The following is a 23,105-nucleotide window of genomic DNA, read 5'->3' on the forward strand; positions in this document are numbered from 1 at the left end:
CTTGCACAACTCAGTTGTTAGGGAGAGGAGTGCATGGCAGGAAGCTCTGCCAGTGAGCTCCCGGCCATACAGACTTAGAGGGGCAGGCAGGCATGTCGGTGACGGGTTTTGCACTGCACGGTTGCTTTGACAGTATCTTTGACTTGCAAGGGGGAGAGAGAGGTCTCTCCACTGGGGCTAACTGCTCTTGTTTCCAGGTCTCCACAGGTTCCAGGCTCCCGGAGGCTCTGCATGCGAGGACTGTCGCCCATGGCTGGGTAAGTTCCACTGTCCTCCCCCCCCCGGCCTCCCCCTCCCCTTGCTCTCAACCACTCGGTGTGCGAGCGTCTCTGGCACTTGAACCAGGCAGTGGGCTCCGGCTGGGGGCATTTGCTGACCCCACTCCCCTGTGCTGCCGCCTGCTCCCTTCCCTTTGTCTGCCCTCTGTCGTGTTCCCAACGCCTGGCAGAGCACAGGCTGTGTGGATGTGGCAGCTGCACCTTGTGGTGAGGTGGGTCAGAGACTGTCCCTTTAAGAGAGCGCCTGGCTAAAATGCAGCCTGCTCTTCCAGTCGCCGCCCCTGCAGGTGCTCTTGATCTCTGTCTCCGTTTTGCAGGTGAGACTCCAACACAGAGGCTTCCGCACGTGTCGCTCCACCGCCCCCCCGCCCACTCCCTCAGCTGTTTCTGCTCGCCGCTCTGGATGGAGCCCCAGCCCATGGCGAAACCACCCAGCGCATGCCAGGGAGACTGTTGCACTCTGTTCCAGAAAAATAAAGTCTGAGCTGTGCCCTCTGTTGTCTCTCCTGCTTGGCATCTGCTGCACGTTCCCTGGGCAAACCCCCCCCCCCCCACGTCAGTGGCCTCTCTGAGAGAATGCCTGGGAGGATGGGCAGACTTGGTTTTGGGGGGTGGAACGGTCTATAAGCCGCCACACTGCCCCCCGCATGGCTGGACAGGGGAGGGGGAGTGCCGTCCCTCAGCCTGCCCGGGCTGACAGCCTACTCAACCCCACAGGGCTGTTGTGCGCAGGGCACTAAGGGGGGGCTGATGAAGTGGACTCAGAGTTCCACGGCTGATGCACTCGCACTCTTGAGTTCTGCTGCCCTTTGTTTTTGTCTTTGGTATATCATGATTCAAGTTGCAGTCTTGTCCGCCAATCAAAAGAGACATTATAAGCCTTTAATTCCTCTTGTGATTTTAGCTCATTACTATCCTTTAAAAAGTCTTCATATTTAAGTATCATGTTTTGAGTCAGTAGTGCTGATTGGACAAAAGCTTCAATTGGTGAACCCACTTCGGGATTTTGGTGTAAACCTTTGGCTTTAACCATTCCCATACCAGGCTCAGAGATTTCATTAACAAATGGTTTTTAAAATATTTGTGACCATCTATTTTCTGATACCACAAAAATGAATGCCATCCCTTCATGAGATCATGACCCTCCAAGAGGACCAGTCTCCTTTTAGTAGTATTCAATCCCTCACCCACGGACAAGCTTTGTAGTACAGTTGCCAATTAGGTAATGCAAAGCTGGCTCTTTTTTTAGAGTCCTGTAATGCTTTCAGTGTTATCCTTGTCATAAGAACATAAGAGAAGCCATGTTGGATCAGGCCAACGGCCCATCAAGTCCAACACTCTGTGTCACACAGTGGCAAAAAATTTTATATACACACATACACTGTGGCTAATAGCCACTGATGGACCTGTGCTCCATATATTTATCTAAACCCTTCTTGAAGGTGGCTATACTTGTGGCCGCCACCACCTCCTGTGGCAGTGAATTCCACATGTTAATCACCCTTTGGGTGAAGAAGTACTTCCTTTTATCCGTTTTAACCTTTCTGCTCAGCAATTTCATCGAATGCCCATGAGTTCTTGTATTGTGAGAAAGGGAGAAAAGTACTTCTTTCTCTACTTTCTCCATCCCATGCATTATCTTGTAAACTTCTATCATGTCACCCCGCAGTCGATGTTTCTCCAAGCTGAAGAGTCCCAAGCGTTTCAACCTTTCTTCATAGGGAAAGTGCTCCAGCCCTTTAATCATTCTAGTTGCCCTTCTCTGGACTTTCTCCAATGCTATAATATCCTTTTTGAGGTGCGGCGACCAGAACTGCACACAGTACTCCAAATGAGACCGCACCATCGATTTATACAGGGGCATTATGATACTGGCTGATTTGTTTTCAATTCCCTTCCTAATAATTCCCAGCATGGCGTTGGCCTTTTTTATTGCAGACGCAAACTGTCTTGACATTTTCAGTGAGTTATCTACCACGACCCCAAGATCTCTCTCTTGGTCAGTCTCTGCCAGTTCACACCCCATCAACTTGTATTTGTAGCTGGGATTCTTGGCCCCAATGTGCATTACTTTGCACTTAGCCACATTGAACCGCATCTGCCACGTTGACGCCCATTCACCCAGCCTCAACAGATCTCTTTGGAGTTCCTCACAATCCTCTCTGGTTCTCACCACCCTGAACAATTTAGTGTCATCCGCAAACTTGGCCACTTCACTGCTCACTCCCAACTCTAAATCATTTATGAACAAGTTAAAGAGCATGGGACCCAGTACCGAGCCCTGCGGCACCCCACTGCTTACCGTCCTCCACTGTGAAGACTGCCCATTTATACTGACTCTCTGCTTCCTATTACTAAGCCAGTTTTTGATCCACAAGAGGACTTGTCCTTTTACTCCATGACTCTCAAGTTTTCTAAGGAGCCTTTCATGAGGAACTTTATCAAAAGCTTTCTGGAAGTCAAGGTAAACAACATCTATCGGGTCGCCTTTGTCCACATGTTTGTTCACCCCCTCAAAGAAATGTAACAGGTTAGTGAGGCAAGATCTTCCCTTGCAGAACCCATGCTGAGTCTTCCTCAATAACCCGTGTTCATCAATGTGCCTACTCATTCTGTCCTTGATAATGGTTTCTACCAACTTTCCCGGTATTGAAGTCAGACTGACTGGCCTGTAATTTCCCGGATCTCCTCTGGAACCCTTTTTAAAGATGGGGGTGACATTTGCTACCTTCCAGTCCTCAGGAACGGAGGCAGATTTCAATGAAAGATTACAGATTTTTGTTAGAAGATCCACAAGTTCAACTTTGAGTTCTTTCAGAACTCTCGGATGTATGCCATCCGGACCCGGTGACTTATTAGTTTTTAATTTGTCTATCAGTTGTAGGACCTCCTCTTTTGTCACCTCAATCTGACTCAGGTCTTTCAACACCCCTTCCAAAATTAGTGGTTCTGGGGCGGGCAAAAAGTTCTCGTCTTCCACCGTGAAGACGGAGGCAAAAAATTCATTTAGCTTCTCAGCCATTTCCCTATCCTCCTTCAGTAATCCTTTTACCCCATGGTCATCCAAGGGCCCCACTGCCTCCCTGGCTGGTTTCCTACTTCTAATATATTTGAAGAAAGTTTTATTGTTGGTCTTTATGTTTTTTGCAATATGCTCCTCATAGTCCTTTTTTGCCTGCCTGATCACAGTCTTGCATTTGATTTGCCACAGCCTGTGTTCCCTTTTACTAATCTCACTTGGACTGGTTTTCCACCGCTTAAAGGAGTCCTTCTTACCTTTTACAGCTTCCATTACTTTGTTTGTTAACCACGCAGGCCTTTTCTTATGCCTGTTTGTGCCTTTCCTAACTTGTGGTATGTATTTTATCTGAGCTTCTAGGATTATAGTTTTAAATAGTGTCCAAGCTTCCCCAAGGGTTTTGACCGTATGTACCTTTCCTTTCAGTTTCCTTCTCACATGCCTCCTCATCTCAGTGTATTTACCCCTTTTAAAGTTAAACGTGGTTGTGGCGGTCTTTTTGGACAACTCCCTATTTATACAAACGGTGTTTGTCAGTTTTATCCTTGGTTTTTTGTTCTTCCAAATAAACTTTGTAGTTAATTTATTTAATTCTTGGAAAAAAAGATTTGGGTAGCACTATAGGAATAGTTTGAAAAAGAAAAAGTACCCTTGATAAAATGTTCATTTTGATTGCTGCAATTTTCCCCATTAAAGATATGTTCAATTCTTTCCATGTCTCAAGATCTTTTTTTATTCCTTTAAGTAACTTATCATAATTATCCTTATATAAATTGCTACATTTGCTAGACAACTGAATACCAAGATACTTAACCTTCTTTTCATGTACAAATCCTGCTTCTTGTTGCAAATATTTTATTTGATCATCCAACATATTTTTTGTTAACATTTTGGTTTTTGGTAATTGATTTTCATTCCTGCCACCTTGCCAAATCGTTTTGAGATTTGTCACCAAATGTTTTATAGAGCTCACAGGTTGATCTAAAACAAAGACCAAATCATCAGCAAACGCTCCAAGTTTATACTATTCATTTTTATTTATTTATTTTATTTACTTTAGATTTGTATGCCGTCCACTCTGCGAGCAGACTCTGGGTGGCTAACAGTCATGATAAAAACAATTCAAATTACAATTATAAAAGAATAAAAATATATCTAAATAATTTTAAACTACATTAGGTGCTATAAGATGATTTCATAATAAAAGCAGTTTTCTCTATTCACCTCTAATCAAAGTGCCTTGGATGTTTGTGTCTTCTCTCATCTAATTATTTAATTATTCCAAAGTAAGAATGAACAATAATGGTGATAGTGGACAGCCTTGTCTTGTACCCTTCTGAATTGCAATTGGGTCAGTTAGTCCCCATTTATTACCACTTTTGCAGTCTGGCAAGAATAGATAGTTAAATTATCTTCAAAAAAATCCCTTTGCATTCAAGTTGTTGTAACATAAATTGCCAATTGACATTATCAAATGCCTTCTCTGCATCCAAGAAAATTAATGCCATTTGTTTATCTGGGTGAGTTTCATAATATTCTAAAACATTACATATTACTCTGACATTGTTGCTCATATGTCTTCTGGGAAGAAATTCTGCTTGATCCAAATAAATAATTTCAGCTAGTACCCTCTTGAGGCGTAGTGCTAAGATAGTTGCAGAAATCTTGTAATCTGCATTCAGAAGAGAAATTGGTCTATAATTTTTAATCTGTTTTAGATCTATTGCTTCTGTAAAAATTTTATTTTCATTTGCAATTCTGTCCTTATGGGTTGTTGAAGATCTTCAGTTTTTCTCAATTCATATTTAAAGCTTGATTCTGTTTTTTGCCGATCTTTGTTGCGCTTAGAAGAGTATCTGATTGCCAGGCCTCTGAAAAATGCTTTGCTCACATCGCATACTATTTGCATACTTTCTTCTTGGGTCATATTTTGTTTTGTTTTTTTAAAAAAAATCAAGTTCTTTTTTAGAGTCTTGAATGAATTCTTTTTCTTTCAAGAGCTGTGTATTCAAATGCCACCTTCCTTTTCTCTAGGCTTCATTCAATCTGATGGTTAAAGGACTATGGCCTGTTAAGAGTCTTGGATGAATTTCTATTTGATCCAAATCTTTCATCATGCCAGATGTCATCCAGCACATGTCTATTCTAGACCAAGATTGATGTCTATGGGAGTAATAAGTAAAGTCCTGTGTTAATGGAAATCTTGTTTTCCATGCATCAACTAAATTCAGCTCATTTGCCAATTGCAGAAATTTTGTCGATAACAATAAGCCTTTGGATTTCATCTGTAGATGTCTTCCTATCTAAATTTGTATTTAAAATTGCGCAGAAACAACCGATTAAACAATATTCAACATAGTCCAGATTTGTCAGCTTCTGATATAAATCATAGTAGTTGTCTTGACGGTCATTGAGGGCATAGATATTAGCCAACAGTATTTTTTTCCTTCTATATTTAGTTCCAGAAACAGCATTCTGCCATCATCTGAGGCAGATAGAAATTGTGGATTAAATATATCTTTACATAGCATGCTACTCCTCTTTTGTTTTACGTCAGAGACCAAAAATAATCTTCCCAATTTTTTCATTTTGCAGTAGATGTTGGTCTTTATGGATCATATGTGCCTCTTGTAAACAGATTGTGTCTGCTTTAAATTTGGCTGAATAAGCAAAAGTTTTTCTTCTTTTTATAGGTGAATTAAGTCCATTTACGTTAAGAGAAAGGATATTGATTTGGTCCTTGACCATTATGTTGGTTTTTTATCACTGCCTTTTTTATCTTTGGATACTTGAGATCTTGTCTTACATCTTTTTTGCATCTGTGTTTGATCTTTTTCATCTTCTGATGAGTTGGATTGGCTGGTCATCCCCTCCTCTGCTTGTTCTCCTTCCTTTACTTCTCCTTCTTCTCTTTCCCAGCATATTTATTAAGAAAGTGATCCGCTTAAAAAAATGAAGTAATTCTATATCTTTTCCTTTCAAAGGTGAAGATAAGACCTTCCAGGGTCTTATACTTATACCATTATACTTATACCAAGTATAAGCAATTTCATTTTCTCTTTAAAAGGATACTAGGTCCTGGTATTCCTATCTTTTTTTTTTTGCCTCATTGTCCAAGGGACCTCTTTCAGGACTGTCACATTTTCTCCTCCTATCTTTAGTGGATGGTTTATACTCTGTTTAAGTATAATGTCTCTTACTTTCCTCCAAGCAAACCTGATATGTACTTCCCTTGGTAGAGCATTCTTCTGGGCAATTGCAGAGGAGACACGACAAGCTAAGTCAATTTCATTTTCCATATCAAAATCTGCCCCCTGCAATATTTCTGCAAGTGCCTCAGACATTGTCTTAGCAAAGTCCTCTGGAATGTTTTGAAATCTTAGCATATAGGCCACTCTATCCATTTCCAATTATAGCATTCTAGATTCTGCTAAATTTTGTTTTTTCTCTACATTTTCCACTTTTGTATCAGTCAATGTTACCTTAGAGTCTAATGCCTTCATCAGTTTGCTAGTTTCTGTCGTTTGTTTCTTACATTCCTCTATATCACCTTTAACTTCCTGCATTCACTCCCCTAGAGTTACCACTTTGTCAGTTAATTGTGACATGGCTATCATTAATGTATTTTGTAACTCTTTAATATCTTCCTGTAAATTTGGGGTACATTTGGGGATGGCAGTGGAGGCCCTTTTTTACTCATTTTGGCAGCCACCAACTAAACCAATATACCCAAGAAAATTTAGGAGTAATACAATTTTAATAACCCACTTTCCTTAGAGAAAATATTTACTTATACTGTAATGTTATGGAACAGCCTGTTCTTTAAAAATCAACAATCTCAACCTTAGTCAGACAGTCAAAACAATTAAACAATATAAGTTTAAGTCAAACAACCTACACCAAAACAGAAATAGAGTTACAGACCAAAACTGTTAACACTGTTAATACTTCAAGGAAACTTCCCTCCAACAAACAGATACATTAGGCAACATTTAAAACAGCTTTTTAAAAAATAGACCAGCACTTTATAGAATATTTGAGAGCATCAAAACAAAAATAACAATCACTCTCACCCCTCGAGTCCACAGCTTCAGACAGTTTCAAAGTCAGTACCAAATGAAACTTCTTTAAGGAGAGCAAATGAAAGCAGTATAGGCAGGCACTCAGTTGTTACCACGGAGTATAGATCCTTATTCCATATAGCAAATGGAACTGGTCCTGGTGTGACAGACATCCAGTTGTTATAATTCAAATCAGAGATGAAAAAATCAAAAACTTTGAATAGCTCAAAAAATCATAACAAGAGAGTCTCTGAGAGCAGTATAAACGACTGTAATATTACCAAATCCTTTCACAATGTAACCACCATGCAGTTAATACAGACCAGACCCAACCAGGATATATTGTAATCCATTTGGAATCCAAAATCAAGAAGTAATTCCATAAAGATCCATAAAAAGGGAAAAAATAGATCCAAAAAAGGAAATATAATCCCAGGCAAATAACCGGTTTCTTATAAGGAAAAACCAAGAGTAGGGAGTATCATAACAGAACATTAAAGAAGAGATTTTGGGGACTTATTTCTTCTAGAGGTTAATACAGCCACCAATCTGAAAAACTTGGGGGGAGGGAACCCAGCTCTTCAGAGAAGAGAGGGCAGGCAAAACCCAACACCCCCCCCTTCACGCTTTCTAATCCAATTCTATTTGCCCCTTACAAAATGCATTAAGAGAGAATTTAAGGGGACTTCTTTCTGTCAGAAGTTAATTGCACCTTTAAGACCAACTTAGCGCAATTGACTCCTATTTTGTTCTACTACTTCAGACCAACACGGCTGCCTACTTGGATCTGTCAGAAGTAAACTCAGCCACCAACTGGAAAAGTTTGAAAGTCCAGCTCTTCAGAGAAGGGGGGGTAGGGAAAACCCAAAAACTTTCCCTTCCCCCTTTCTTAGTCCGTTTCTGTTTGCTCCTTACGGACCATCCTTTTCCCTAAAATTATAATTCCAGCAAGCAAAAGGAAAATATACAGTCAAATCCGCTTGGAAATTAGAAAACATAGATGCAGAACAGAGCAGTCTGAAAGCTAGAAAATAAGCTGTGAGTCACCTCTTGTTGCAAAATGGCGATTGGAGCAAAGGAGCTTTGTGGCGACAAGAGACTTATGGGTTGGGCCACCGCCCAAACCCACCATCTCAGTCAAGCCACCTGCTGAGGGGACCCTTGCCAGGGCCTCCCGTCAGTCCCCAGGGCAGGGGGGGGGGTTCCAAATGCCCAATTCAGGGCCATTCGCTAGAGCTGTGCTCTGCAAATGCGCCCTGCTGCGAGATGCCAATTCCCAGAAACAACTCCCACCCCTCTTGAACCCCCTTCTCCTTAAGAATTTGTGACCATAGGATTTTACCCAGCATAGTTCTAAGTTTGTTGAAGTTTGCCTTTCTGAAGTCCAACCTATTTGTCTGACTACATACAGCTTTTTCCTTCCCTAAGACTGTAAATTCCAAAATCACATGGTCACTTCTGCTCAGGGTGCCCACTAGAGGCACTATTCCAGGAATCCAAGAGATTCTGCAAAGGATCTCATCTCTCCATCTGCAGTATGAACCCAAGTGAATTTTGTCTTTGTCAAGTGAAAAACCAGTATATAGTGGGGATCAGTTTACAAATCCTCCCATAACTTTAAAGACTCCTGTTGATAAAACATAGTGGAAGTGGGTGATTAATAGGTATCATGTAGGATAATATCTAGTGAAGAGGCTAGGCTAGGACGAGAGCAGTATGGTGTAGTGGTTAACAGCAGTGGACTCTAATCTGGAGAACTGAGTTTGATTCCCCACTCCTTCACATGAAGCCTGCTTGGTGACCTTGGGCCAGTCACAGTTCTCTCCGAACCGTCTCAGCCCCACCTGCCTCTCAAGGTGACTACTGTGGGGAGTTGAAGGGAAAGTGATTGTTAAGCAGCTTTGAGACTCCTTAGGGTAGAGAATTAAGATTGCTGGGAAAAACATCAACAACCTCAGATATGCAGATGGCACCACTCTAATAGCAGAAAGTGAGGAGGACCTAAAGAACCTCTTGTTGAGGGTGAAAGAGGAGAGCACAAAAATAGGCTTGAAACTCAATATCAAAAAAACTAAGATCATGGCATCTGGCCCCATCAAACCTTGGTAAATAGAAGGGAAAGACATGGAAGTAGTGACAGATTTCACATTTCTGGGATCCAAGATCACTGCAGATGGTGACTGTAGCCATGAAATTAAAAGACGTTTGCTCCTTGGGAGGACAGCTATGGCAAACCTGGACAGTATAATAAAAAGTAGAGACATCACCCTGCCAACAAAAGTCTGTATAGTCAAAGTGATGGCATTCCCAGTAGTAATGTATGGCTGTGAGAGCTGGACCATAAGGAAGGCTGAGCACAGAAGAATAGATGCTTTTGAGCTATGGTGCTGGAGAAGAATCTTGAGAGTCCCTTGGACTGCAAGAAGATCAAATCAGTCAGTCCTAAGAGAAATCAACTCTGACTGTTCCCTGGAAAGTCAGATGCTGATGCTGAAGCTCAAATCCTTTGGCCACCAAATGAGAAGGGAGCACTCCCTGGAGAAGATACTGATGCTGGGAAAGACAGAAAGAAAAATAAGAAGGGGACAGCAAAAGATGAGATGGCTGGACAGCGTTACTGATGTAACAAACACGAATTTGAGCAGACTTCGGAGGATGGTGGAAGACAGAAGGGCCTGACGTGACTTTGTCCATGGGGTCGCAAAGAGTCGCACTCGACTGTGCGACTGAACAACAACAACAAAGGGTAGAGAAAGGAAGGAAAGGTTCCCTGTGCAAGCATCAGTCATTTCCGACTCTAGAGTGACATTGCTTTCACAACAATTTCACGGCAGACTTTTTACGGGGTGGTTTGCAATTGCCTTCCCCAGTCAACTATGCTTCCCCCTCCACAGCAAGCTGGGTACTCATTTTACCGACCTTGGAAGGATGCTCAAAACTCTTGCAATATTTTGTTTCAAATGGAAAGGAGGAAGAATAGTGGGATTTTGCAATGCAATTTTTAAAACAGAACATCAAGAAAAAGCACAAGGATCACAGCAGAAACTAAAAATATAGGATACTCGGAGCCATGAAAGTGGGCCTGATCCAGTGGCTGGCACCACAAAACCAGGTCACAGTTTTCCTAAGTACAGGCTGTGGGGGAGGGGGGAAAGACAGAAAGGTTAAGATAAAGGGCAGATAAAGATAGGTTGACTTTTGGGTGGAAAGGGGAGCAATCTCAGAAGGGTATAATGCCATAGAGTAACACCTTCCAAAGCAGCCATTTCCTCCATGGGTTGCCAGCCTCCAGGTGGAAACTAGAGGTCACCCATAATTGCAACTGATCTCTCCAGGTGACAGAGATCAGTTCCTCTGGAGAAAATAGATACTTTAGAGCAGGGGTGTCAAATGTCCATCCTGTGGGCTAGAACTGGTCCACCCAGGGCTTTAATCAGGCCCAAGGGCTCATTTCTCCTTCCCCCTCTCCTGTCCTCACCCTTTGAAGCTCCGAGGCTGATGAAGTTCCCTGCTCTTTCCACCTTGTTTTTGCTGGCTGCAGCAGAAAACAAAGCTGCAAGAAAAATGTGGAATGCATTTTCCATTGAGGTCTCTTGTGCCCAGAAAGATAGGGCCCAGAGACCTTAATGGAAAATCCATTCTATGTTTTCCTTGTAACTTTGTGCTGCAATGTGTTTCAATAAAGTGGAGATCAGTTTCACTTTCAGCATTACTATAACCAGCTGAAGCTCATGCTTCCCAGAGTTGTGTCCTTACAAATAAAGCTGCTTTGAGCCAGCTTGTCTCTGCTGAATGGAACTGTCTTAGTGAGTACTCTAAAAAGGGAACACACAATCAAAGCGATATATTACATTGGAAAGCCATTGCTAATCTGAGTAGAGGGGGGGGGGGGGGAGAAGCCTGCAATGCCATTTCATTTTCTTCCCAGGCTCTGAGTATTTTATATTTTTTAGTTTCTGCTGTGATCCTTGTGCTTTTTCTTGAAGCTCTGTTTTAAAAATTGCATTGCAAAATCCCACTATTCTTCCTCCTTTCCATTTTAAACAAAATATTGCAAGAATTTTGAGCATATTTGTATTTTAAGTTTAAAAAATAATCTTTGTGTTTGTCTGTTTCTATCTCTGCTGCCTCACATTACATTTTATGACACACATGGCCCAGACCCACAAAGCCCCATTTATGTCAGATCCGACCCTCCTAACAAATGAGTTTGACGATGACATCCCTGCTTTAGTGGGTGAATTAAACTTAAGACTGACTTCACTGATGCCCTCCTCCAGCACACATCGATAAAGAGCCCGGCTATGCTTTGTTTGGTTTCCCAGAAGTCTCCTCCTCCCCCACCCCGCAGCGGTTCGGAGATTTTCTTTTAGACGGGAATCTCTGAACGAAATTGTCGAATCGAGCATCACCATGAATATCCACCCTCTTCTCATACTGGGGACAGCCTTCAATCCTTTCTCCATAGGAGCCACGCGGCTAAAAGCCTCGCCTTCACTCGCCTGCGGAGCTCCTCCCCGCGAATATCCAGACGTAAACTAAGCTGCGTCGCTTTACCGTAGATGAGCCAATGAGGGGAGGCAGAGGGGAGAGTCGCTCTACCTCAGAACGACCGTTACTTTCGAAATAGCCAATAGTAGTGCAAGGTGGCGAGTTTAAAATCCTGAATGGGGGAAAGAAGGCGGAAGAGTTTCGACGAGAGCGACAGAGACGGTAAGACGTTCTTCTGAGGAGGCAGGGGGGTGGGAGTGCTAGCAATCTTTAGGGGGTTTGCAGCGCACCCTTGAATGCGGACGGTATTGTAGATCATCACTTCAGATACTATGGCCTAGTAGTTGGGATTTGTATTGCGCACGACCGTAGATTATCTATCTATGCTACTCTTTCCTTAATAGTATATAAAATAACTGCATTCAATTTGTCTCCGAATAATAATTTTTAGAAACTTAATTACACCGTAATGGCGTTGCTAGTCCTGTATTACTCCTACTTTTCGTAAAGATGGCACGCTAGAGATTACGTGAATTGACTGATGGCCGCACGTTAATCGGTCCTCGAAAACATACAATACAGAAAATTGAGTGTTGGGAAGGTCTAATCTTTCCTGCGTTTCCATGAGCAGGAACCTTGTCTTGGGTACCCTCCCCCCCATTTGTTCTTGTTGTTTTGCTTCTAAATCCACTTTTAGATCCATGCCTTAGTACACCTAAGTGAATGACCTACAACTCCTCCCCCACTCCGGATAATTGCTGGGGATTCAGAAATCATTTCTGACCCTGTCTGGCTGTCTTCCTGTTGTGTTCCTTGTCTTGCCACTCCTCTCCCCTACCCACGTAGCACTCCATCCTGATGGCACAATTCCTGTTTGAGAGTGACTTGCATGGGCTGTTGAAGCTGGATGCCCCTATACCCAATGCACCTCCTGCACGATGGCAGCGCAAAGCCAAGGAAGCTGTTGTTGGCAGCACAGGCCCCTCTCCAGATGCAACACTTTCTCCCATGAAACCAGTTAACAGGTCTTATAGCACCAGCAAAACTCCCTCCAAGACACCAGGTAAGCTATGGTGAGCTCTCACCTTGAGTTCTGCAGCTTTCTCCTGTCTGATCTAATGTTGCTGTATTTGATATATTTACTGCTGCTGTTCATCACTTTACTGCCTAAATTGTCCATTCCTCTCTTCTGGTCAAGTTGTTGGGTGTCTTTAAATTCCTGTATGGCTTTCCTTTTGCCTCTGAGATCCAATTGAAATCCTTTGCCATCAAAGTCTTGCTCACTGCCCATATTATCTCTACCCATGAAGTTTGCTACACTACCTTCAGCCATCCAAATACCTTCTACTTCCTCAAACTCCCTCCTCCTTTTCTTTTGTTGCCCTTGGGTCTGCAAGTCAGCCTAGGTGTTCTGGGAGGCAATTCCACCTCTTGCTTCTACAGAACTCATGGTTATTGTGTCATTTTGTGCATTTCTATCCTGCAGGAAAGTCTGGCTCAAAAGCACAGAACACTCCAAACAAAACTGGAGGAGACAGGTACATTCCCAGTAGGAGTACCATGCAAATGGATGTGGCCAACTTCCTTTTGACCAAAGAGGACTCCTCTGATGAGACCCCTACAAAGAAGGTGAGGCGGTTGTATGTGTGTTCTTCTGATTGAGAGCAAATTCTTCTAGCACTAGCCATACCCAAGTCTTGAAGAGTTTATCCAAGTGCTGTCAAGCATGTTGTCTTAATAGTAAAAGGAATGGTAAAAGGCAAATAGTTGTGTTAGCTTTCAAAGCACACCAATTGGATTTCTGTGCAAGCTCTCTTATGAAATATGCAGGTCTGTTTGATGCTGCACACTAACCAAATGCTTTAGGCTATATGCTACAGGCATTGCATCCAAATTCTGCTTGTGATACTGGATTCTATGCGGGACCTGCATTACATTAAAAGATTTTGGTTTATAAGGCTATGCACGCTCTTCCAAGCAAATCTTCTGTCATTGTTTTCATACTTGCTTGGCCTTAAGACCATGCAGGTTACAGCTGAGCTCTGTATTCAGTAGAAAAAGGTGCCCTTAATCTTTTCCCTCCCTCCTTCTGTTCTTTCAAGGAGCACCAGAAGGCCTGGGCAATGAATCTGAACGGCTTTGATGTAGAAGAGGCAAAAATCTTGCGTCTGAGTGGGAAGCCACAAAATGCCCCTGAAGGTAGCCTCCATTAGGACATCTCACATAAACAGTAAAGGTGGGGGGGCAGTATATGAAGTTATCTCATACTCAATTAGTACTAATCTACATTGACCCATAGACTACCCACTGACAGGCAAACAGCTCTCTGGAGTCCCTATCACAGAAGAGTCTTTCCCAATGCCTGCCACTGAGGCTTGTTGGAGACATCTAGGATTGAAACTAGGACTTCCTGCATGCAGGACAGAGCTATATCACTGAGTCAGTCCCTCCCCAAAAGCACTGTGGTTGAATGATTAGGACCTAATCTTCAAAAGCATATGTTGTGGGTTATGCAAGGTGTTTATAGAATTCTCTCTCTCAACCATGGAGGGAACTTATGGTATGCTTAAGTGTTTTGTATTAGGTTTTCTAGTAGCAACAACATAATCTTGGCTGTTCTTGCCAACAGCTCAGTGCACATTTGTACCACAAAGTGAGTGTTTGATACAAACGAACTGAAGGGGAAGCCATTCTTCATCTTGCTCAGAGTTTATAACAGATGTCTAGTTCAGGACAGTAGCATAGCTCCAAGCTGATTGTCTTAAGTGCATTCTCTGTTAAAGGAAGCCTTATTTGCAAACAGTGGTTCTATGCCTGGTATCTTATTGAGGCAGATGATCGTCATAGCTGCTTTTATGATCTTTGGTTTCTGGGTATATTGGTGGTAGAGATGTAGTGGAACTATTGATACAGCAAGTGTTCTTGAACTACAGTAGCAGTGAAGAAAAAGCCACTGACCTGGTTAGCTGTAGTTTTGACTGATCATAATGATGTGCTTCTCTTTTTCCAACCCAAACCAGGCTACCAGAACAATCTCAAAGTGCTTTATAGCCAGAAGAACACTCCAAGCTCAACTCGAAAGACTGGTAGATACATAGCTTCCATGTCAGATCGGATTCTAGATGCCCCGGACATCCGTAATGACTACTGTAAGCAGCCTAGGCCACTGAGGGACTCTTACTGCAGTGGACTTTCTAGCATACGGTTCTGAGCATGTAGAGGTGCCTGTTTTCTTTGCAGTGTTTGAAATGTTTTAAAATTTTGCTGTATTGGTGGCTTGCTATGGAAGTGTTGAGCCTCATGGTGTATTTGGCCATTGTGGGAGAGGGAAGAAATTAAGCTTTACTTGACTGGATTGTGGCTCTCTCATGAGGTCGGGAAGAAGTGAAAATTAGTGGCATTAGTGATTTTTGATGCTGCAAATTGACCCTTGAAACCTACCTGATTATTTCATTCAGATTTGAACCTTATTGACTGGAGCTCCCTCAACTTTCTGGCTGTGGCTCTGGATAAAACCGTCTATCTGTGGAACTATGATTCCCGAGAAATAATTCAACTCATGCAGATGGAACACCCAGATGACTACATTTCCTCTGTGTCCTGGATTAAAGAAGGAAATTACCTTGCAATTGGAACAAGTAATGCAGAGGTCCAGGTGGGGGAAAAGACCATAATCCCCATTAAACTAATCCCCTGGGTAGTGGAGAGAGCAGTATTAGCACAAATATTACCTGCAAGGAAGGAACTTGCATGGCTATACTGCCAGCAGGTAACTCTGTAATTGGTAAAGCTTCCTGAACTTACTTTCAGCACTGTGGGCAAAGAGGATGTGTTTAGGGCCAACTTCATGCTCTCTGTAACTATCCTAGTTCTGATTTTTCTCCACCTTGTCCCTGCCTGCTTTTAAAATTGAGCAAGCATTGTCAACTCAGAGGGTTACTATACGGTTATATTCCAGAACACCAGATGATCGGGGTACTAACATTACTTCTGGTATTCCTAGTTGTGGGACATCCAGCAAAAGAAGCGTCTACGAAACATGATCAGCCACTCATCCCGTGTGAGCTCTCTGAGTTGGAACAATTACATCCTTTCCAGGTAAGAGGTGCAAGGCTCAGATTCTACCAGACACTACTTGCTACAAAGGGGTGTAGAGGGAAGCAGGGAGATAGACTTCTTTACATGCTATGGGGAGGGTCTATGAAATAATTTTGGCTCCCTGGATTGTAGATAGAGCTCACTGACATTATGTCCTGTTTTCTGCAGTGGGTCACGAACAGGACACATTCACCACCATGATGTTCGTGTGGCAGAACACCATGTGGCAACACTGGCTGGGCACACACAAGAAGTGTGTGGGCTTAAGTGGGCACCTGATGGCCGTTACATAGCTAGTGGGGGAAATGACAACCTGGTAAACATTTGGCCAAACACCCAAGGGGACAATGGGAGGCCTTGTCCTGTGCAGACACTTACGCAACATCAGGGAGCTGTTAAGGTAAGCACAGGAACATCTGTGGTGACATGTGCTGTACCACTGCCAGTTCTGACTTCAGAGCATCTGACAAACTGTTCTGCTTTTCATTAGGCTGTGGCTTGGAGTCCATGGCAGTCCAATGTGCTAGCAACAGGAGGTGGAACCAGTGACAGGCATATTAGGATCTGGAATGTATGTTCAGGCACCTGTCTAAACACTGTGGATGCACAGTCACAGGTAAGAACATTAGTTGGACAGAAGCCGTTGTTCAAGGAGAGAGTATGTATTCTGCATGCAGAAGTTCCCAAGAAGTCAGTTGCTGTCATCTTTAGTTAAAAAGGCCAGGTTGTGCTGTGAGACCCTTGAAAACTGCTGCTTGTCAGGGTAGGCAATACAGACCTTGATTACTAATGGTCTGGCTTGGTCTAAGGCATCTTCATGTAAGGAGTTCTTTAACTGCAGATACTCAAATATCATGTGTCTCGCTAAACAAAATGTATGTTATATAGAATAATCTCTCATTTGATGTTCTGTGCTGTAACAAAGTCTCTTGATTAATAGGTGTGTGCTATCCTTTGGTCTACAAATTATAAGGAGCTTGTATCTGGCCATGGCTTTGCTCAGAACCAGCTTGTATTATGGAAATACCCAACTATGTCCAAGGTTACAGAGTTGAAAGGTAAGTTTTGGAGAATTAATATCTCTGCAATGTGGTTCACCTAATTCATAGGCCAGACTGAGGATCATGGCAGCTGCTTTCCTCATTAAAATCTGCTGACATTGGGAGTTCAGGGGGTTGCCTTATAGCGTTTTCCTCCTTTCTCCGTGGTTGGGGACAAAGGGTGCCTCTTGCTGAGCAGACCTCCATGTATTACCCACTTGAATGTGGTGTACTGCAGGGAGCTATTCTCTCGCCAATGATGTTCAACATCTATATGGGCCCCCTTGCCCAGACTGCATGAGGTTTTGGGCTGGGTTGTCACCAAAATGCAGATGACACCCAGCTCTATCTGCTGATGGATGGCCAATCAGATTCTGCCCCAGATCATCTGACTAGGGCTCTAGAAGCTATGGCTGGATGGTTGCAACATCCAGCAGTTGCTTGATCTGCCTTCTATTATCTTCAGAAGGTCAGACAGCTGGCGCCCTATCTATCTCCCCCACCCCCAGGATTTAGCTACAGTGATTCATGCAGCAGTCACTTCAAGGCTGGATTACTGTAACTCACTCTATGCAGGCTTGCCCTTGAGGCTGATCTGGAAACTCCAGATGGTGCAAAATGTGGCAGCCTGGCTGTTAATCTGCATTGCCTTTAAGGGCAAGAATTTTCCCAGTGCTGCGCCAATTGCTCTGGCTACCCATTGAGTACCAGATCCACTTCAAGGTTTTGGTACTAACGTTTAAAGCCTTATATGGCCTGGGACTGACATACTTGAGGGACCGCCTTTTTCCATATACGCCCCAGAGGTCGTTGCAGTCTGCTGCACAACACACCTCCTAACCACCCCTAGCGCAAGGATGTCAGTCTTGTCTTGACTAGGGCCAGGGCTTTCTCAGCTGTGGCCCCTGCGTGGTGGAATCAGCTCCCTATGGAGATCTGGGCCCTACCTGAGCTACTACCATTTTGTAGGGCCTGTAAGACAGAGCTATTTAGTTGAGGCAATGGGCGTTCTGTTCCAGCAACTATTCAATCAGTTGGCCTCCCTTGTGACATCATGCTTTACAGTCTTGTGGTGCTGTATCTTATCACCATCACTTCTTGGGCCAAAAACTGCTGTATTCTGTGAAATGTGTCCTTCCTGCCTGTGGTGCACCTTATTTTGTTCTATTCTATTGTCTTTGGTTTGCTAATTTTACTGTATTTTAAATTTGTAGGTTTTTATTGTTCAGTTCATGTTATGATCCCTGAGCCCATTATGGGAAGGGCAGAATGTAAGCGTATTAAATAAAGGAATATTTCTGAGTGTCTGAAGACACTGAGGGACAGAATGATCACAGTAACTAAAGTGCAGATAGTTTGTCTGGCTTTGTGCTCTGCAGAGAATCTAGCATGCAGTTCTCTGTCCTTTCCAAGGTCACACGGCTAGAGTGTTAAGCCTGAGTATGAGCCCAGATGGGTCCACAGTAGCATCAGCTGCAGCAGATGAGACATTGAGGCTTTGGCGCTGCTTTGAGCTGGACCCATCACGGAAGAAGGAGAAAGAAAGCAACACCAAGAGCAGCATTATCCATCAAGGCATCCGTTAAATTTCCTTTCACCCCTCTTCTACCATATTTGCTTTATGTACAGAATTTTTTAAACAATTTAATAAATTTCAGTCTGCTTCTCTAGAAGTGGTGTTGGTGAATGAGCAACAAGGTAGTATAAGTAAATGTTCACTTTAGGTATTGGCAAGGGTTTGGGGTATATATACCTCTGTAATGAAACATCAATAAACCAAAAACCTCTGATGTGAAGTAAAGAGTGCTGAGTCTAATGCCTGGTATTTACTTCAAAACTGGGAACATTGTTTGCTGGCTAAACTACACTTAATGTTGTTTTAACATGCTGTAATATTACTTTAAGCTTTTCCTGAATCAGTTATAGAATATTTTCTTAAGTGGGTGTAATCTTACAGAAAATATCTACAGAGTAGGGGAAGAAGTCTTGGTTGATGCTGTGCCATAGTAAAGCAAATACACTACCATGGATGTCTCTTCTCCCCTCCCCAATTTGGGTATAGGATGTACTCATTGTATCAGAGCTATTTCATTATACTTTTTCTAGATTGGAAGCTAAGAAATTGGCACACACAAGCATGTGGTTCATGAAACTTTTATGAAACTATGTAGACAGTTTTACAAAAGCTCTTGCAAGGGTGCTGAGAATAATTCCTTCCCCATCTTGGTGAGAGCTTGTCTAAAGAACTTATTGAACTGTGCCTGTTAAACCTTCACACAGGACTCACTTTGTAACTCACTTTCAGTAAGAGCCCCGTGCAGTGGTAAAGCTGCAGTATGCTCACCTGAGTTCAATCTTGGTGGAAGCTGGGTTCAGATAGCTGGCTTGAGGTTGACTCAGCCTTCCAAGGTCAGTAAAATGAACACCCAGCTTGCTGGGGGGGGGGGGGGAGTGTAGATCACTGGGGAAGGCATTGGCAAACCACCCCGCAAAATCTCTGCCATGAAAGCAACATTTCCCCAGAGTCAGAAATGACTGGTGCTTGTACAGGGGACTACACTTACCTTTTATCACTTTCAGTGGAGGCCTTTTGCATCACAGAAGAAATGGCCCCACGAAGAAGCTCCGTGGGGTTTTGATAAATGCCCATGCCATCTACTAACCGTTCTGAAACCAACCCAGGGACTTTCAGTGATGTTCAATAATCAGTATTGAAGTATACTTGGAAGACAGTCTTATTCAGGAAGGGTCAGTGTAGCTTGTATCTATTCCCAAAATGTATGCTCTAAGCTGTGGCCCCTCTCTTTAGCTTAAAACCCCCCCTATCTTTTAAAAGTAGAGTCGATTTTAGGAAGACATCTCAGCTTTCTTCACTTCTGCAGCACATGCATTTAACAGCAAATGTAGTCTACAGCAGGCTCACTGTTTGTATAAAAATGCCCAGATACTACACATTTTCTTTTTCCCTGGCCTCTTCTCAAGGTAATGTAAGAAAAAAGGCAGGGAGGGACTAATCTTGGTAAGAATTCTAATCTACTTTAGCACCAATTATTACATTAACGTTGCTGCACATTGAATTTTAACATATTTGCAGAATTTTTACGCTTTAGTCCCAGTTTCATGCAGCAGTCAGCAGCTTAAATCCTGGTCAGGTCTATTCTACCTGGTTAGTTCTATTCTTAGACTGTTTAAGCTTTATTCCTTTTTTAGAATATGGTTTCTTAGTCCAAACCTGACAAATTAGAACCTAGATGGCAAAAGGTGGTTTAATTTTTACTAGAGTAAAATTTTAAGATGCTGTGATAGTGGTTAATATTGGACTAGGTGCACTAGTGTTTAAGCTCCATTCTTCCTCCACTTGACAGAAAAGGAAGAAACACATCATGCTGAACTTTTTGGAAGAATGGTGGAATAGAAGTGTGACAAGACAATTCTATATCCCATATGTCTGCTAATACTACTGAACATTACCAACTCATAGCAGAAATGCTTTCAAAATTCCATACTTTTTATTCTTGGGAATCTTAAGTCTTTCTGAGTATATTCAAATGAAGTGCAATAATCACACTAACTAAAACATGAGAGGTGTTTTGCAGTGCCTTCTCAATGGGCTAGTTATTTAGCTTTTGGACAGCCCTATTATAAGCACTGGAGCAGGGAAGAACCAAATCAGTCACCTCTGCTAATAGCACCAAAGGAAGTAAAATATTATTGCTTTGTTACAATAAACTCTATTTCATATGATTGCAACCTTAATACTAGCACTGTAGGACACAGCAAGCAGCTTGACCATAATTTGTTACCACAGAGTGCCATCACTCGAAACACAAGGCATTTTTGTCTCTGTGACTTGAGTAGAATCCAGTTAAATTCTCTTTACTGAAAGTTCTAGCTATTCACACTTGCTGATATCCCTTCAGTAATAAAGCTACCTGATAGACACACAAGATGTAATCCATAGAAATACTCAACAGGATCCCTGATGGAAGAGAGACTTGACAACACTACAAGCTGAGCTGAAAAACCAGCTAAAACACAGACTGTAAATGCACTGGTAGAACTTATCTAATGCTACTTTTATGGGAGAGCCATTTATTGTCATCTCTGCTCAAAATAGGTTATAAACTAGATGTGGTATGACATAAAATTCAGAAGCTTTGCAAATGCAAAGTAAGAACAAAATCAGAAAATCAACTTACAAAAAGCAGTAAAGTGCAGGGGTACAAGGCTAATTCTGTTTAAGATTATTTATTTAATCAAATTTATATCCCACCCTCCCCTAATGGGTTCAGGGCGGCTCACAACACTATGTAAGCATGATGCTTTTTTCTGGCCATCGGTTTCACCAAAACTTCAGTTGTCTTGTGGTACAAGATAATGATATAGGTGCTAATGGTGGGAGAGAGAATAAGGCCTTTCCAATTTTTTGTACATGAAAAATAATTTGTTACTGAAAGTGCAAACAAACATTTTTAAAGAATTCAGACTCTGACTATAAACAAACCAAGACTACTATTGTACTTCTAGCACATACATGTCTTCCTGCTAATCCCTCAGTAAAATTCTCAAGACAGGCAGGCAGTAAGATGACATGAAGATGGCATGCAGTTTACTTTAAAGTAGGCCTGTAAATAAATGGTTTCCTGTGGTAATCACCAGCAGAGGATGTTTGTAAATCTGGAAGGCAGTTGTGATGATGCAAATTAAGGCACTTAAGTGTGGGCAAGTTATATCTGCAGGCTTTTTATTAGACTGCCCTATATAATGGGTGGCTGCATGGAAGCCTTTGGTACAGTTGCTGTTCTATGGAACATGTACTCTGTCTTGTACTGTATCTGGAGAACACTTTCAACAAATGATGCCGCTATAGTCTCTTAGAGGCCTGTGGCTTCTAAATATGAACCTAGGTGAGGGGGTCTTGCTTCAAGTGTATAGCCTAATACTGGAATTTAATAAAGTATAACCTTCAAGAGGCAGCCTTTAGCAATTCTTGACAATGACTGCATTTATAAAACAGCAGACAACAGAATTACAAGTAGAAAGCTATTGCAAATGCAGCATATAGAATGTACTATTAATCGTACCATGCACAGATGGGTCAGACAAAGCTTACAAGACCAAGTTCTATGTTCCTGCTCTCCCTTGTGCCTTCACATAATCACAATGTATTAGTGACTGCTGATTTCATGGTTTGCTGTTGAGTCCATATAAGCAACCTATGGCTGGCACTTCTTCAGAGCAGGATTGGAACCATGATTTGAGGCTGGTCTGTAATCCTTGTTCTACCATAAACATTGATTTATTCCTTCACAGACAACGGGAGAGAGGGAGATGGCAATACACAGCAAGTTAATCAGATTAAATAACATGAGAATATCCCAAATAAAGTCTGAGAAAAGCTTTTCTTCTCCTTAGCAGGACAGGAATAACAGGATGAATTTTGTTGAAAGATGTTAACAGCTTAGCTACTATTCTAATATGGTGTCAAAATTTTTCCACCCTCATGGCATAATGCCTGGCACCTGCTAGTGTTACCAAATATTGCTATGGAACAGATACGTCTCCAGTAATATACACATAATTTGAATTATAAATTGCATCCATTTCTACCACATTGCTAAAGGTAGACAAAACGACTTTCAAATCACTTCAACAAGGTGTACCCCAGTATAAATTTGGAGATGCACACTGTAGAATTCTACAGTGCCTCAAGTTATTACACAAAGCAGAATATACTGCAAGTCATATTCAGCACAGGACACACCACTTCAGTTTTTCCGTTCTGGCAGCACAGATTCAGAATATGCCGGGTGTACTAATACTGTTAAAACAGGCCTGTGACAAAAATGTGTCCCATATGCATTGCTTTTTTTTTTGTAGCTCCCTTCATGCTTTCATCAGCTATGGGCAGATAGCCTCCCAAAACGGGATCCTCAGGCTCAGGCTCACCATTGGTGTTTGGGCAAGAACAAGAGTCAGTGCAAGACAGGAAGCAGCTAGCCTGAAAATGCTTCCATATAAGGGGTGAAAAAGTGCACACTGCTTCCTGGACTGTTGGGGAGGAAAGGCAGGAGCCCACGAAAAGTGCAGCACAGAACCTGTAAATAAGGCTGTAGGA

General features: G+C 42.4%; 1 protein-coding gene across 2 annotated transcripts; it reads left to right on the top strand.

Annotated features, from left to right (window-relative positions):
* Nucleotides 1–11,944: 11,944 nt before the first annotated feature.
* On the top strand, nucleotides 11,945–18,788 carry CDC20 (cell division cycle 20). Of its 2 annotated transcripts, XM_060231644.1 has the most exons (11): nucleotides 11,945–12,071; nucleotides 12,696–12,912; nucleotides 13,336–13,478; nucleotides 13,952–14,048; nucleotides 14,870–14,998; nucleotides 15,308–15,504; nucleotides 15,853–15,947; nucleotides 16,116–16,347; nucleotides 16,438–16,563; nucleotides 16,888–17,005; nucleotides 18,401–18,788. In XM_060231644.1, exons 2-11 carry the CDS (start codon nucleotides 12,708–12,710, stop codon nucleotides 18,571–18,573), a joined length of 1,515 nt encoding a protein of 504 aa, XP_060087627.1. In that variant the 5' UTR covers nucleotides 11,945–12,071; nucleotides 12,696–12,707; the 3' UTR covers nucleotides 18,574–18,788. The 2 variants fall into 2 exon arrangements, with proteins under 2 accessions (XP_060087627.1, XP_060087626.1); XM_060231643.1 differs by lacking the exon at nucleotides 11,945–12,071 and having other exon boundaries at nucleotides 12,547–12,912.
* The last annotated feature ends 4,317 nt before the right edge of the window (nucleotides 18,789–23,105 follow it).

Source organism: Heteronotia binoei, chromosome 2 (genome assembly GCF_032191835.1).
Source record: "Heteronotia binoei isolate CCM8104 ecotype False Entrance Well chromosome 2, APGP_CSIRO_Hbin_v1, whole genome shotgun sequence".
Classification (NCBI taxonomy): domain Eukaryota; kingdom Metazoa; phylum Chordata; class Lepidosauria; order Squamata; family Gekkonidae; genus Heteronotia; species Heteronotia binoei.